The 17,323-nt window shown below is 43.6% G+C and overlaps 1 protein-coding gene across 1 annotated transcript in view; it reads right to left on the bottom strand.

Moving 5' to 3' along the window:
* The window catches only part of TNNT1 (troponin T1, slow skeletal type), a 49,200-nt gene that overhangs the window by 12,066 nt on the left and 19,811 nt on the right, over positions 1 to 17,323 (bottom strand). Inside the window, exons 5-10 of the mRNA XM_085614875.1 lie at positions 15,868 to 15,889; positions 14,731 to 14,791; positions 12,786 to 12,902; positions 10,157 to 10,234; positions 9,861 to 9,974; positions 6,320 to 6,429 (exon numbers count right to left, since the gene is read on the bottom strand). Coding sequence (XP_085471001.1) covers positions 6,320 to 6,429; positions 9,861 to 9,974; positions 10,157 to 10,234; positions 12,786 to 12,902; positions 14,731 to 14,791; positions 15,868 to 15,889 — 502 coding nt within the window. The remainder of the gene's footprint in view (positions 1 to 6,319; positions 6,430 to 9,860; positions 9,975 to 10,156; positions 10,235 to 12,785; positions 12,903 to 14,730; positions 14,792 to 15,867; positions 15,890 to 17,323) is intronic.

Here is a 17,323-nt window from a genome sequence, read left to right as displayed (position 1 = left end):
GCTTGCCCTCTCAGCCCTCAACCCAACCTGCAAATGGGCCCCATCATAGATTCAACGACCTACAACACAGGCTGTACTAGTCCTCCCCTCCTATCACCTATAGATGCCGACAGAACGGTTCCTGAACCACTGCCCCCCCGCCCTCTAAAGCCTCCACCTGACAGGGACATGGTTTCTCTGCTCTCCAGAGCTACCAAACTAACCCAGAACATTCATATCTCTATCTTGGAATTAATGAACCTCCTTCACCTCGCTGAACTCTCCCTCGCCAACCTCATGCCCCTGCCAAACTCCACCCCCCCGCATTTGACAGAGCGCCCTAAACAACCTCTTCTGCTAGCCTTGAGACAGCTTCGCCCCGTAAGCAACCATGTCACCTCTCTAGAAGAAACCCTCGCTCTGGTCCTCTGCTACACCTCTTCCCTGGCTGCTCCAAGTTCACAAGACCTCACTGAAATGGAAATCCTGGCCATCCTCTGAGACTATAACTCCAACTCAGCTACCCCTTATCCTTTCGATGGGAATGCCGAACATGCCATCCGCACGGTCACTATCAACCCCAACAGGCCAGCCACCCTCCGCAAATGAACTGTGGTCAAGAGTAATCTAGCACCTGTTCACCTGTCCGCCCAGACTCCCGAAACTCCGTCCAAATCTTCCCTGTCTGGTCTGTTAATCAATTGCCAATAAGCACGCCGCAGATATTGCTGATCTCATCCTTTGCAAAAGTTTCGACTTAGCAATCCTAACAGAATCATGGCTCAATGAATCCTCACCTCCATGCCTGGACCGCCTAGTGCCTCCTAACTACAACATCGCAAGGCTGGACAGACAATCGAACAAGAAAGGAGGAGGCATTGCCTGCATCTACCGTTTGAACCTTCTTGTCACTGAACTTTTGGCGGACACCACCGAATCCTGCAAATACCTCGCCCTCGCTATTAGCAGCAACTCCACCCAACTGTGAAACCTACACATCTTTTACCACCCCCCTGGCTGGAACGACTCCTTCACCGACCACCTCATGTAAATCATCACAGCCAAGATTCCCACCAATGGCAAAGATATTTTCCTAGGTGATTTTAACTTACACTGGAACGATCCCAAGGATCTGCATGTCAACGCCATCAATGACCTTCTGGCAGATCAAGCACTGACCCAAGCCTGCTTACTACCAACTCACTCAAAAGGGGCCACCCTTGACTGGATCATCTCCAAAGAATCAACTTTCAAGCTTATCTCTATTGACCCAAGCGACTGGTCTGACCATCATGCCAACACCTTCCATCTACCTGGCACCCACAAGACAAAAGCACCGCAACCGACGATTCCTAAACGCTGGATCAGAGACACCAAGAACTTGGACCGCAATGAACTTGAGTCCTGATGCAAACCCGACCCCCCCCCCTTCCCATATCACAACAGTCAGTGGCCTCCATAATCACTACTCTGCGACTATCTCAAACATCCTGGACGATCTAGCCCCACTTAAACTGAAAACAACCCAAATCAAAGACAGAAACCCCATATTCACGGGATCCCTTAATAATGAGAGGAGAGCCCTCCGGCAAGCTGAAAGAGCCTGGAGGCAGCACCCCTCTACCGCACATCTAAAACTCCTCCGCCAGGCCAGAAATGTCTACAACAGGAACATACTCATTCAGCTACCCCTTAGTGGAGGGTTGAAATCTGGGCAGATTTCTCCATATGTATGGCAGGATTATGCAGGATTGTACGGGGCCGGCAGGGAGCTACTTAAGAATGCATCCTGTCTGCCCTCTTGTCTGGCCACGCCCCCCAAACTGCAACCTTAGAGTGACATAACAAGAGGCCTATTGTGGGTCTGAAAAAAGTGATCTAAGCATAATGGATTATTAAGAGAGACGAGGGAAGGTGCATAAAAATCTCAAATTATAGATCTAAAAATTAGACTACGCGATCCTTTCCTTAGGAGGATCAGCCAACAGGGATGTGTGTATGTATTTATTATTTAATGGTAAAAACTAGAATGAAGCAGTGTTTGTGTTCTATAATAGTTGACCATGTTTCTTTTTTTCTGGTGCAGTTCTTCCGCCTCCAATCCTGTATAGCAAGGCTGCCCAACATAATTACAGGAAGATCAGAACCATGCTAGCTTTTAATGATACAATGAATGCTATGTAAATATAATTGCTACTTATGTAACTGATTCTACAGGTTGGAAATATGAACAGAAAAACACCCCTCCCCAGATAGAAGCAGGTGAATTTAGTATAGTGAGACGATTGAAAGAAACAGATCTTAGAACCCTGGTGGGAAGAAGAGGGTATCAGTACAGGCTTCGATGAATGGTACAAAGTTTTTATAAAGAGATTCACTCTTTCATAGGGGAGGGGGCAATGGTATCTATTGCCTGAGTAAGCCAGTAAACATAACTTAGCAATGATACTGACCAGAATTACAGCCATGTGGGGGTATTAGCTGACTAGGAATTGATAGCTTTTGGGGAAATTTAGGTCCACTTAAGGACAATTGATTTTTCCTTTCAGTCACTGTCTGACGAGCTGAATAAGGAATGGAAAAGATGACCAAATAATGGTCAGACCAGATAATACGGATAGTGGTTAAAGTCTCTAACACAGGATCGATAGTCCACACACGATCTAGAATATGGTCTTTAGAATAGGAGTGTCAACAATTATTCCAGTGAAATGGAGGTTAGCGAGAAGCTCTGTATATTAATTTTAAGGAGCATCCTCCGGTGGTGGTAATCACATATCAAAATGAACTCGGTGGAAGATACCAGTGGCAATGCCATTGTTTTACAAAAACACTTGAAGTTCTAGGATTCTATGTATGTATGTATATGATGCTTCTAGAATGCAAACCTAACCAAAAGGAAGTGGATCGTTCTACATAGTCAAAGACAAGGGTAAAGTGAATGAGTAGCTGTTGAGCAGGCTGGATTGCTGGATGTATTACAATGGAGTGTTCTGTAAAGAGGTGAGTCCTCAACTCTTCCCTAAATTGGAGTAGGGTTGTGACGGTCCTGATGGATACAGGGATGTTGTTCCAGATGCTGGGAACATAGATGGAAAAGACTTGCTATTCAGAGATGATGAGCTTTTCTTAAGATAATGCAGGGTCGCTGGTCGCGATAGCTTTGTAAATGATGCAGCTGGTTTTAAAGATGGGATCTTCCGGCAAAGGAAGACAATGGAATTTCATCAGGATGGGGGTGATGTGATCATATTTCTTCAGGGCCTGAATGAGAAGTACTGTGGCATGTAGGATGCCTCCAAGAAGTGCCAGTGTGGAGTCCTGGAGGCAATGAAGTAGGGCATTACTGCCATCCAGATGCGAGTGTCCGAAGGCTTGAACAGCAGTTCAGTGATGCTTTTGTGAAGAAATGGTTTCACTTTTTTTTAGAAGAGAAAGCTAGTACCAGTCTTTCTTTGCTTGTTTGCCAATGTGTCTCTTGAGAGTGAGGGTGGTGTCTGGGGTGAATCCAAGTGATTTGAAATTTGGTGAAAGTTGGGATTCGAAGCTGTCAAGATTCATATCATTGAGACAGTTTTGTACTGTATCTTGTTTGTTGTTCTTGGCAAATAACAAGAATTCTGTCTTGGTTGGGTTGAGTTTCAGGTAAATCCTCGATATTTAGGGGTGAATTATGCGCACGCAGTGTTTGAGGCATTGGATGTTTGAAGTAGAGGAGGTTTTTAAGTATAATTGTGTATCATCAGCATATCGATGAAACTTGATGCTGTTATCTATGAGTACAGCACCAAGTGGCTCCATGTGAGTGTTGAAAATGACAGGAGACAGTATAGAGCCCTGGGGGACTCCACGTGTGATAGGAATCTTTTGTGACCTGGAGGTTGCCATGTGAACAAACTGGTATCACTTGGAATGGTAGGAGAGAACCAGTGAAGGACGTTGCCAGTGAATCCCATTTAAGAGTCTAGATGGTTGACTGCATCAAGGACAGCTGAGAGGCACAGCAATATCAGGAGGTAGGGATCATCTTCATCTGTGGTCAAGAGGACATTGTTTACGATGTATTGCAGCTTGATCTGAAGCAAGACTGGTAGTTGTGCAATGAATGGTTAGCACTGATGTGGTCTTGGAGTTAAACAGAGACTGCATTTTCAATTCTCTTACTGATCAATGGTAGGTTAGTGAGGGGCTGGGAGTTGAATTGAATTGAATTGAATTGAAGAAAATTTATATTGCGCAAAACAATAACCCGCAGGTATCAAGGCGCCTATTAAAGAGGTAAAAATATCAGTATATCACCTTACACATAGGCTTGCAGGAAGAGGCAAGTTTTAAGGACACTTCGGAATCTCTGTAAGGAGGGCAACGACCTGAGATCCAAAGACAAATCATTCCACCATTTAGGAGCCAGAGTAGAAAAAGCCCTACCACCCCACTTGGCTTTTCGTATACGGGGGACTGTGAGGAGCAATTTCCTGGAGGAACGCAAGTCCCTACCAGGAGTATAATGAGAGATGATAGAACCAACTCCCATATCATTATTCCTTGCAATGGCTCTGTAAGTCATACATAAGACTTTAAACCGTATTCGGTATTCAACCGGTAGCCAGTGCAGTGTTCTCCTAGCCAGAGTGGCCGAGGAGCGTCTAGGGACATCCAGAACAAATCTGGCGGCGGCATTCTGGACTACCTGCAAGCGCTGCAGCAGGCCTCTATTCAGCCCTGCATACAGCGCATTACAGTTTAGGAGTGGGAGGATCTAGCCTCTTTTGAGAGCTTCTGGGAAGATGCCTTGAGTGATGATATGCAGGGATAAAAGCGTGTCCCTAAAGAAAGCCTTCATGAAGGGCAATGGTAAGACATCATCTTCATAAGAAGTGGCTTTGAGGAGCTGTAAATTTGTGAATGTTAACGAAATCTGGGAGAAATAGGGCTTTGACAGCTGACCATTGCGGGGCTCTATTGTGGGGCTCTATGGGAAAGGATGGATGTAATAATTGAACCAGGCTTGATGTTGTTGGTGTGCTGTCGGATCGTCTGTATTTTTTAACTGAAAAAGAGGTTAATGACATTGCACTTTTCTGTGGAGTAAGGAATAGATGGCCCGGCGGGGGGCGGGGCCTGCTTCTGTTGGTGGCATCACTGAAGTCACTGGCATATTACTTTGCTTTGGTTGATGTTGTGGGCTGTCTTTGAGTTGCTCAGATTGACCTCAGTATCAAGAGTTCCTCAGTAGATTTGTTTTACTTCTATTTTCTTTCCTCTCTGTGTGTGGATGGATTGTTTATGTTCAGCATGGTTTTTAGAGTACTAGGGTGCTGAAGGCTTTGACTTGAACTTGCATGTTGTAATTGAGGTGTGGATGTTCACATAGCTTTCCAAAATAAATGTTTTAGTTGTTAAGATGAGTACTGGCATCAGAAGTGGAGATGAAAGGGTAAGAGGTGAGTTCAGTCATTAGGTTGTCTAGAAGAAGTCTTTAAAGGATATGAAGGTTTGGTCTTCTTTGTTGTGTTGACCTTGGTTTGTTGGTAGGGCAAAAAGCTGAGAGATATGGATGGCAAAGTGGTCGATCTAGTCGAATGATATGGATGGCTAGCATTGTATTGTTGGCGACCTCTAGAAAACAAGGTCAAGGATGGGGCCTTTGTAGTTGTTGGTGTGTGACATTTTGTACCATGTTGAGTGTATTGATGAGGTAGAAGAGGATGTCGCTTTTTTTTTTTAACTAGTGTTGTTAGAAATGTTGAAGGAACCCAACAAGGTGATGTTGGTGTGCTGGATGGATGAGGTGCTGAGGAGATCTATAAATTAATCAAATAAGTCCTTATTCTGCCGGCGAGGCCTGTAGATGAGATGGAAGGTGGCAGTCTAAGTTGCAGAGAGTGGGAAATGACAGGTCAGCAGCTCCATGGAGTTGAGTGTTACTTGCTTGGCTAGGGTGCAGGACCTGAGAGATTTATGGATGGCAGTTTTTAAAAGAGTGATTTCCTACTTGGCCTGCTATTAAAGCATGGTGGTTCTCAGACAGTTGGGAAGAAGCAAGAGCAATATTGCAGGTTACATTGCTATACATCCCCCAATAGTACAATGCAAAGTAACAGTTGCTAAAATACCATCACAGAACACTATATCAACTTTTCAAATATCATTCCTGAACAGAATACTTCCTGCTACAATACCAACACTGAACAACATTACAACCTGTTGTGCCCACAGCCTGATGTTTAGCATCTAGAGATGCTTTGGTGTAGAAGGCCTTCTACATATGCCCTTCAATTCTGACCAGAGCCACCTGCGGAATAGTTTTGCCTTCCACCATCCTTCCAGGCCTGCTTACCTGAGGGTGTTCTCACTCTGATTTTCCACATTCAGTGGCTTGAGTCTTTCGGACAGGATTTTCCTCTTCATCTCTCTACCCGTTTGTCTCTTTCCTCTCTTCTGCTCAGCCTACAAGACAACATAGGATATTACTTGTCTAGCAATCACCTCACATTACAATTTTGGTGACAGGAAGGTATCGCTTTCTTATATTTCTGTTTTATAATTTTATTTGAGCCAACAAAAATTACACATCAGGGTCAGTCTTTACAAATGTCTGTGAGTCTCCAGTGACAAAGTTCTGGGAAACACAAGCATGGAGATCATGAGTTTTCCTTGCAGGCACCAGCTGGACATGAAAACACATGGGGACAATGGATGTAGGAGCACTGATCGGACAGGGATAGGGAAGGGCTGGACAGAACTCACTACATTTGCCCTTCCACCCTACGTTAAAGTACAGCAGTGACCGCAAGGGCAGGAAGCCTACTCAAAAGGATTAGGACAGGCTACACAACAGAACAGTTTCTATGACCTAAAGCCTCTGACAGATTATATAAGAGAGATGTGTCCAATGAAACAGAAAAGTCAGCTGGAAACAGCATGAGCTCCCCCAACCCCCAAGACCAAGCATTAGAAAAAGCCAATAGTGCTGTTGTTAATAATGAGGTCCGCCAAGACCCCAAAAATGACATAAAGCACACAGACTGAACAGTCACCAGTTTTTAAGAAATTTAAGGACACAGGCATCCCTGCTTAACTTACATCATGTCTACATTGGTTCAGTTGGAAGGTTGGCAGGTAGGGATAATCCTCACGACTCAATGACACAATCATACATGCAAGTGATGGATAGTACTCGTACCTGCAGTCTTTGTAATGCTAAATTGAGCAGTGTGCAAATGCATAAATGGAATGCAGTTACATGCCTTAAGCATGCATATGACCATTTCAAAGAAAAAATGGCTGCTTTCTCATCTTCCACTTAAGTGTACCTCCATTTAGCAAGAATGTCATAATCCTGAAATACACAGACGTTATTTGTAAATGAGTCAGCCTAGATCTGTGGAGACTTGGGAGATGACTCGGTGATGAGTAATTACTGCCTACAAAAGCACAAACTATGGTGCAGATTTACAAGGAAATGTCACAGCGCAGAGATGTGCCAGATTTGGCAGCGCCATGCTCCAACATTTCCAAAAAGCAGGAATGTGCCATATTTAGAAGAATACAACATACCCCTGTGCTTTCTGTAGCCCTGGCGCTAAAATTAGCTGCCTAACACCAATGCAGGCACCCTTGCACAATAGTGCAAGGATGATTGTTTGTGTGCAGAAAGGTGTCCCTTCCTGCACATAAATAATTAATAATGGCGATTTGTTACTTCTATGTGTGTTGCCAAATGCAGCGCACATAGAAGTAGCAAATCCCCATTATTTTATAATTGTTTATGTGCAGAAAGGGACACCTTCCTGCACATAAACAATCAATAATGGCAATGTGTTACTTCTATGTGAGCTGCAGAAGGCAGCACACAAATAAAAAGCAAACACTTGGAGAAATACAAATATTTCTCCTGGTTTCGCTATTCTTATGCCTTCTATTGCATGGCGTTAGTTTTTGGCACTGCCTCAGTTTTATACATCCTTGTAAATCTGGGGCAGCTTCAAAAAGCAATGGTTGTTGTGGTGGATTTTACCGCTCCAATAATACGTTTAAAACCCCGGCCACGCGTCTCACTAATGCACGAGCCGAGGACCGGAACCGCAACAGGTTAAAAATCCCGGGTGAGGACTTTAACTAAAGTAAGTGCGTTAGCAGCCCTGCAGCACACTCTGTGGCTGCGTACCAAACCATACGTTTTCCATGACACCCGGGGCATCCCCCCCCCTTTACTCCCTTCATTATTACCATCATCCTTTCTAATACCATTTCTAGGACCACCCACATTATCGCTCCGGTCCTATGTGTAACGCGCAGCCCTCCCGCAATTGGTAAGTTTTGATGACGGTATGAAGAAATGATGGGCGCAAGTGAAGGAATGTGTATATATGTGCATGGTGTTTATTAAGTCAGTACTATTTTACGAGGCGGTGCATTAATTGCTGCAATCTGAGACTGTTTTTCATTGGTGCTATTTTGTCATTGACAGCCAGACGAACACGCAGATAGTGTTAGAATGCAAGTAAAATCGCCACGTTACAAGGTCTGTCACATATAACTAGTATGTCACAGAGCTACATAGGATGAGTGGCACAATGAGGAGATTTCTCCTCCAACAGAGGCATGCACACAAATGTAAGCATGTAATCACCATACACCGATTGGGTATGACGCACTGATTGAACGTTCTTTAATGTGTTTTTTACGGTGTGTCTGTCCCCGATTTAATCTTTCAGATGGAGATTGGCAGTACACAGACACACATACATTTAACACACCGCGACGAGTAGCTACTCTGCCCTCGCTTTACAGTGAGTATAGGGATTTCCCATCCTGTAATAGCCCTCACATAGGGGGTTCTCTCTTTGCCCTGAAGAAAGTCCGGGACCTTAATGGCCGCACAGGACTGAAACATGTCGGCACTAGGGTCTTTTTTATTGACCCAGACAGACCCAAGAATAAAGGGAAACCAGGTGTCTGACTGAGGTATTTTATCTTTAACCCCCCTACCTTCACCTATCCAAAGAGCTCCCAAGACTGTGGTTGAGCCCACCCCGACTTATAGGGGTCGGGGTGACCCGATGATGAAGCATGACACCACTGGGGTGTGTGAGGGTAACTAAAACAAGAAGCATTCTCTCCCTGACACAGGATTGTGTTTAGCACAACATTCCACTAGAGAGGCCCCACTCATTTTCTCTTCCCTGTCTTGTGACACGGGTAATATAGTAATAACTCTGACCACTGACCGGTCAACTGGAGTATTTTTTGTGATAACTGTTTTGAAGGGAGGATGTACTCCGAGTAAGATTTCCTCTTTAACCCCCCAGATACTGTGATTTTCCCGGTATTTCCATGTGTTAATATGGAACACCCACACCAACACCGATTGCATGCTCCTTTCACACAAAGTGATGCCTGTAAAGGGGCCGTATTTACAAGGTTAAAAGTGACATTCTGGTGGTGCTATCGCCTATATCCCAATGTGTCTGTATGCCCTCACCACGCAGATTTCTATTCTTACTTTAAAGTAACTTTTTCTCTTGAAATTTGTCCATAATAAATGTATTGTATTGTTTCCGAAGTGCTAATGTAACATAACTATTCATATGTCTCACAACTGGTCCTATGTAAAGCACTCTGTCACTCACTTGGGTCTTGCTCATGCTGTAGAAAACTGCAAATAAATAAAAATGTATATGTTCTGCTATAGGGAATAGCAATCCTCTAGTCAATGCTTAAGTATAAAGATTACAACTGGTCTGGGGACCAGGTTGAGCTGCACATTGCCATTAAAGCCCAGAGATCCACATTCTTCCTATGGCTTTGGTACCAACACATCACCCAACTCCATTCTCCTTTCATGCGCTCACTGTAGTTAACCAAACGAATCTCACCTTAACAAGGTAGCCACCAAAGTGAGCCCCCATGTTGGAGAGAACTTTCTTTTTCTTGGCATCATCATCAGCCCGTTTCTTCGCCTCCTCTTCCTCTTTCCTCATTTTTTCCTCCTGGAAGTGAAGTAGAGAAGTATTTTATTGTCAGGAATTGAGTCATGTACTACATACTGTTGTGCAAACATATTCCCTACATCCACATTTGGATAGATTGAGTGCACCCTTCCACCCCAGAATTCAGTTTTTGGAATCACCTGGGAAAAAGGCTGAAAGCTCCCATAGCATTACGTACTCACCGCCAGCCGTGTCTGTCTCTCGCGTTCCTTCTCTGTTCGGAAGCGTTGCTGCTCCGCCCTCTCAGCCCGGCGGTGCTCCTGACAAGAGAAAGTGAAGAGCATCATTAACCACAGTCACCTACAACTCAAGCAGGGATACAAGGTGTGATTCACAAAGATAAACCTACACTTTTGTGTTAGTTTATGATTTTTTTTGTATTCACAAACTACAAGTTAATAGTACGTTTACGACTGCGGATAGTTCTCAGTGGGGGCAGGGAACTCCACACATATAAAAAATATTTTTTTTTCACAAAGGTAAACTTCCACTTGTGTGTAGGTTTATGGGTTTTTTGTTTTCAGTGCCTGGGATCTATATTATTTTATAGACTCCAAATTAATTTACTACCAAACACATCAAGTTGATTTCATATAGACGTTTTCGTCGGAAAAATACATAAAGGTTAGGCAATTCCTACTATATGGTCAATCTCATGGAGTCCTATTGCATCTATGTTTGAAAATAAATCATGGAAAATATTATATAGCATTTTATTAAATGTGAAGATCAATAGGGAATGTTTTCTCACCTTAAATTAGTCCTCCGTCAATAAAGCTAGCAGTGCAGTCTTTACTACTGGTGCTACTCTGACTCGTCCCACTGCTAATTTTAGATTTTTTTGTATAGAAAACAGACAAATTGTTGAAAGCTAATAAAATTGAATCCACTACTGCTACTAGTGCTACATCTAGTAACACAACAACTTCCGATACTGCATTTTTGAGTGCTACTATAATTGCTCCGACTACTACTTTTAGTACTACTTATCATATAACTACCGGCAAATCTAGAACTACAGTTCAGCAGGAGAACACCTCCTACTAACCCATTAGAGTTTACGTGGTCCTCTTTGATTACAAAGACGATGAAAAGATACCAGTGAGTCATGATTCAATACATAGGTTAGTCTATGAAATTGATTCGATGTATAAGGCAGCCAGTGAATTTGCACCCAATGAGTTGAACCAATAGTGTTTCTTTAAACACTGCCCTTCTGTTCATTCAAAAGTGAACACCTAGAGGAGTTGTCAAGTATGCACATTGTTAGATGATGCATATCTGTCACATGGTTAACAAGAGAGTGGTAAATCTGCAAAAGTGGTCTGTATGAAGACAATTACAGTTCAATGAAGCTAAATGAAAAGGGTGCTGAAACCTTGAACAACATAACAGGTTAGAATGTGAGGTCTTAAGTATACCAATCAAGAGGGGGAGGTCTCATCTGCAATGGTGTGTCAAGGTCTAAAGAACATGCAGTTTAAAATATACATATGGAGTGTTGAGTCAAGTACTGAAGGTTACCTGAGTTGTATTTTGCCCATTTTTGAAGGCCACACCAAGGGTATTCTGTCCAGTTTTAAAAAGTCACATCTGGTGTCCAGTTTTAGAGACAAATTCTAGGGTATAGTATATTATATGCCGGTCTAAAGGCCACATTTAGAATGTTGTGTTCCTTTGTAGACACCAAGGGACGTAGGAATTAGAAATTGATTCAGTGAAAGTGGTGGCAATTGCAAACCAACTTTTACAGAATCTACTCCGATTTTTCAGGCCAACCAATGTATTAATATGTTGCTGTGCAAAATCACCATTCGTAGTGGTTCGCAATCTGACTTACCTCCTTAAAATCAGTGAACTAGTTTGCTAATTGTGACCACTATGATTGGCTACAATCACAGGGATGGTGGCCTGCTGGGCTCATCAGACTGCCATGTCTGTGACTGCTCTTCAAAAAAGGAATCTTTTTGTAAATGCAGCACATGGGATACATTTAAAAAAAAGTAGAACCTTCACAACAATATTTTATGAGTAAGCAGTGGTCTCATGGACCACTTTCTATTCCCAAAAAATGTTTTTTTTTAAACATTCGCAAAGGGTAAGGGGTAACTTGAGGGCCCCTTTTCGTTTGCAAATGAGTTACCACCTCCTTTGAAGTGATAGTATAAAAAGATATTTGACATTAATACAAACCATAAGGAATCAGTATTTAGATGGGACGCTCTTAACATGCACCCTCCAAATACCAATTCTTCATGGTTTTCTAAACCAATGTAATGATTTGGAAAGCATTTTCCGAATTGTTAAATGGGTTTTAGCACTTGCAAACTCTCTGATGTACTGCATCAGAGGGTTTTCGAGTGTTAATAACCCTTAGTACGTGAGGCCGCAAATCTCTGGATAATATGGAAGAAATCCAGAATCACTTAAAATTGAACCCCTACAAGGAAAGGGACGAACATTTTAATATGTTGATGTTGGAAACAAAGAGGGAGAAGGTGATATACTACAAAAGATCTAGAACAGTTTGTTCATAGAGTGAATTAACACAACACCATGTTCACTTGAAGCATTCTCCTAGAATAGAGTTAAGGAAATATAAGGTGGGGTGAGGCTCAGGAGTGATATTATAGAAAAATAATACACGCACGTAAATAGCAGTGAATGCAGGGAGCAGTCCCCAGCAGAAATAGTGCTGAGAGAAAATAATTCAAAATGAACAGGGCATAGGTTGTCTGGAAAAGGTTGGAATACAGAAACCTGGGAGAAGGAGTTGACAAGTGTGGGTGGATCATGATCCTTCGGACTTACAATTCTCTCCATCAGTGCAATCAGCTCCTCCTCTTCTTTCTTGCGCTGCTCGAAGTGGACATCTATCAAGGTCTGCAGCTCCAGCAGGTCTTTTTCCATGCGCTTTCTGTGGATGTCCTGGTTTGAGGGAAAACCATCATTAATTGGGCATAAATACAGCATTACCTTATACGTGATAGGGATTACCTGCCGTCCCAACCCAATCTTCAAGCTCACCCACTATTCTGCACTTATCACTCAAAGGCCATGTATATAAACCAAGAAGACATTTCCATGATGTCGGGTCCTGCCCTCTGCCTCACCCATCCAGATTTCAACACATCAGCTCTGAAAGAGACACTCAACAGGGCTAAACCCTCATTAGGTACTTACCAAACATCTCCACAAATATAATGAGATTCAGACTCACGATGAAAATGTTAAAAACAGTTCGAAAACACCACCCCCCGGATGCCGCACATGAGAGTGTGTGCTGCAAATGCCATTTAACGATAACATGTTTCTGGTACAGGTAAGGTTCCAAGTAGCTCCATGTCAGTAGGACATCACTTTCCCATTCCTGTACTTCCCGTTACAAACTATCGTTTATTTAGTCTAATTTGTCCACTTGAAGTCAACTGAGACTACAACTACTAGAATGTATTGATTTCTTATATCGAAACCGGATTGGAAATGTGGTGTCCTGCCAAATAGACCCACATGGCCACTCTAGCATAGATCAGGACCTAAACTTTCTAGAGTCAGACTAGCTGAAGGAGAAAGAAGATTTTCCTAATTGACTAGTGACTTTTGAAAGGCCTGTAGGTAGAGGAGGAGGCATTTGCCTTTATTGTGACTGCTGGAGCCCCAGCCATCCAGTCTGTCAGAGGAACAGGCTTGTCAGGACATCTCCCAATATCCATACAAGCCAATTCACACCTAGAATTTCTGCATCACCGTTCATCAGAGCAGTGGTGGTCACTCTACACAAGATTAAAAAAGAGTGTCTGCAACTCTACTATACAATATTACACTACTTTACTGTACAGTGTGTTGTACTTTGGTGCATTCTAATACCCTATAATAGAGACAACATTCAGGTGTATGCCCAGTACCTGAAAGAATTTCAGACCGTCTTTATTTGGAGAGCAGTGGCTAATGAGGTGGGGTTGCTAATATCGAATTGCATAAATGTGCCATAGGTGTGATAGAGGTAAAAAAGTACTCATTCAAAGATATTGAATATTATATATATGTGTATTGTATAGATAACACTTGCCCATTTCTACATAGTTAGGGACAGAGTCTCTGGCCATGACTACATGTGAGGCACAAAATAACCTTGTTTACGCAAAGGGTGCAATTATGCAGGTTTTTCATGAAGGCTATCAGCGTTTGATATGAATGACAAGCATATCTCTTAATGTGACACACCTATTATTGGTACATTTTAGACAGCAGTGCTAGCTGTCAGGGTTTCATTGATTTTTGCCGCTTTGTACATGAGGGTGTTACATCTGTGCCGATAACAGTGCCAACATGTGTTTAGGAGAGGGAAGGGTGCTCCTCACACTGTCAGGTGGCATCTTGCTGGATGCCGTGCCCAGCAAGTAGTTGAGCATCCCCGCTTCTTGCACTGTTCTGACATCTCTGAGCTCTCACCCACTGAGAGTGGCATTCCTCAACCTGCCTGGTGTGTCACACATCATGACATACTTGTTGTACATTATGTCTCTGCGTGCACTAAGGCACGGGTCTATTTACTCTCTACTTAGCCCAAACTGAGATGGTTTCATCTGAAACAAGAAGGCACCAGGAATGAGAGAGCCCTATATTTTGGACTGCACTTTTGCTGTCATGCTTGTATGGGAAAAAAAACAATATATGATTAACAATGTTATTTTGATACTACAGATGAGGTGGCATAACGCCAGATGAGTGTACTTGTCATCTCCACACTACTCACATCAAAGTCCACCCTCTCCCCCTCTGGGATCTTCGGGGGCGCCAGCTGAGTAAGCAAAGGCCTGAGGAGAGAGCGAACATGGGCAGAGTCAGAGGTGGAAATCATTTCACAGCATCGTAAACCAAAGATGAATCTTACAGTGGGCACCTGAAGCATGTTGCGCCAGCCTAGAATGGGGCGTGGGTTAAACTGGTGCATAGCTGAGTTGTTAGTGCTCCTGCTGCAGAAACCCACGTGCAACTGTTCAGCGTTTCATCATTTAAATGTCGGTACCGTGAGGGCTAATTATGTCATAACACTAGTTAGCACAGCTTTCACACTCAGGAGCATATTTATAAGTCCCTTTTAATGACGCTCCGGCGGTGCAGAGTGCAGAGCCATATCTACGTGGCAACAAAAAGCCCCCCTGTGTGCCTTTTCATGGCCTCGTAGATATGGTATAAGGCAACGTAGCGTCTTGTGCTGCATTGCTGCCTCACACTGCGTCGGAGACGCGTGCCATGGGAGTTGTGTTGGGTATTCCCACTCAACACCCATGGTATTTGACACATTACCAGATTTACAACAAGGCGTAAATCTGGGAACCCAAGGGAGGCGTAACAATTGTTTTTATTCAGGAAGGCGCACATTCCTGAACATAAACAATTGCGCCAACAACGCAGACACCCTTGCACCATGGTGAAAGGGTGTCTGCGTTGGCGCACGGCTGCCGTTTGTGCACCAGTGCAGTGGAAGAGGATAGGAATGCGCTGTATCTCATAGATACGGCGCATTCCTGCTCCTTTTTAATGCAGGGCAGCGCAGCAAAGTGACGCGCAGCTCTTCCCTGCGTCAAATTGTTGTAAATGAACCCCTCAGTTTTTTAGAGCAGCATAACGGGTTTACTATCATATAGTATCAGTATTGCTCAGTGAAGCACAAATAGTAAAATATATTTTTTAATTGAAGGTGAAAGTATATTTTGAAATTATACCATTCTATTACTTTTTGTCTGTTGTACTCCATTCGATGTACGCGTTTGCTTGATATCGTAAGGATGTTGCATAGTTCTTCTCTTTAAACGTTTTTCTATGCTTGAATAAGTTTGTGATTAAATTGGTGCTAAGCCTGCTAACAAAACAGAGTTGAACCACTTACTTTGGCCGAGGGCGTTCCTCCTCTTGGAAGGGGCAAGGGAGAAAGAAAGAGACAATAGATTACCAGAGGCCCTCTGTTACCCCAGTGGTGCTGTCAGTCACAGGCAGCATGCAGGGAGCAACAATCAGGAGGAGACAATGACGTGTGTTCAAAAACTTCCTAAAAGACAATTCTGTCACACAGGTTACACAGACGTGATTGGCCAGAGGGTGAACCTATCAACTATAGCAATTTTAGGCAGCCTCTGAGGACACCACCAGTGTGTGGGAGTATTAAATCCCCTGCTAACATCAACGATGGCTCTGCTTTTACGAAAGAGGGAGCAATATACCTTCTTGATTAGCGAGGCAACAACCCAGCATTAGAAGACCTAATACATAACCATGCTTATAAACATTAACAACATGTACAATGTCAGGCAGATGCCCGAGCGGAATCACTGTGTCTCCCTTCAACGAGCCTGGATCCCGGATTCTGCCATTTTGTTTGCACCAAGCCCATCGGTATCTGCTTGAGGCAAGGGCGCAACCCAGTTCAGTTTGCGTTGGGACAGTGGAAATCTGCCCAGTGATGGTGTCGTGCAGGCGCACAGTGTGGACCAGTGGGCTACCCTATGAAGACTGTCTTTGACCAGAACTGCACGCTGCTAGCACGGGAAACCAGCGTCTTCTTTCAAATGATGTCAAACCATGTTGGCCAAGCTCCATTTCCTGTCACTTATGTTAGTGCCCTGCCCCTTACAGCTGTTCACTCCTCTTCCTCTGTCCAGTCTTTCAGCCATTAGCTTGTCCTGCTGGTCAAAGTGGGTTAGGGACTGCATGCCCTGGCCGAAGGTGCCCATTTAGGGACTCTGCACTGGAAAAATCCACGCCTGCCCCAAGGAGTTTTGAAGGAGTCCAAACCCATTCCCATCCAGACCATATTAAGGAAGCGCTTACCGTGGTCTGACAATGCATTTTACCGGGAATCCATACCCTCCTGAGAATTCCTCCATTATATTTAATGTGTGTTTGTACGACTGTGTTATTAAATGAAACATACACACAACCCTGACTTATGCAGATGGTGCGCTCCATTATAATTTCAACGATAGGGACCACCGTGTATGAATGTTCTGCTTTTCTGTAGACAATCCTGAATCGTATCTCAGGGCTTGCAGCGATGTCCAGTGCTCCGCTGCTCTCTAGCTAGGTTCATGATGCACAAATATACATATATTTGCTTGTCCTAGAACTTAAAAGGCTTGTTCCTCTTCATCCCTAATCCAGCTCTTCACCCCGCAAGCTAGAATGAGATCCAATGATCCCCGACTTCCACCACAATTGGAAGGTGTAGAAACAAGAGCTCCAAGAGCAATCCAGGGATCATGAGGCCTGTCAGACATTCTTCAAATTAGGGGTCGACAGGGGTCTCTTAATAAAGATGTATCTACCTTAGGTATCTCTTCATAAAGATC

Source organism: Triturus cristatus, chromosome 7, assembly GCF_964204655.1.
Source record: "Triturus cristatus chromosome 7, aTriCri1.1, whole genome shotgun sequence".
Lineage (NCBI taxonomy): Eukaryota > Metazoa > Chordata > Amphibia > Caudata > Salamandridae > Triturus > Triturus cristatus.
Note: the sequence above shows the minus strand (reverse complement) of the source record. Positions and strands in the feature narration are given on the sequence as shown.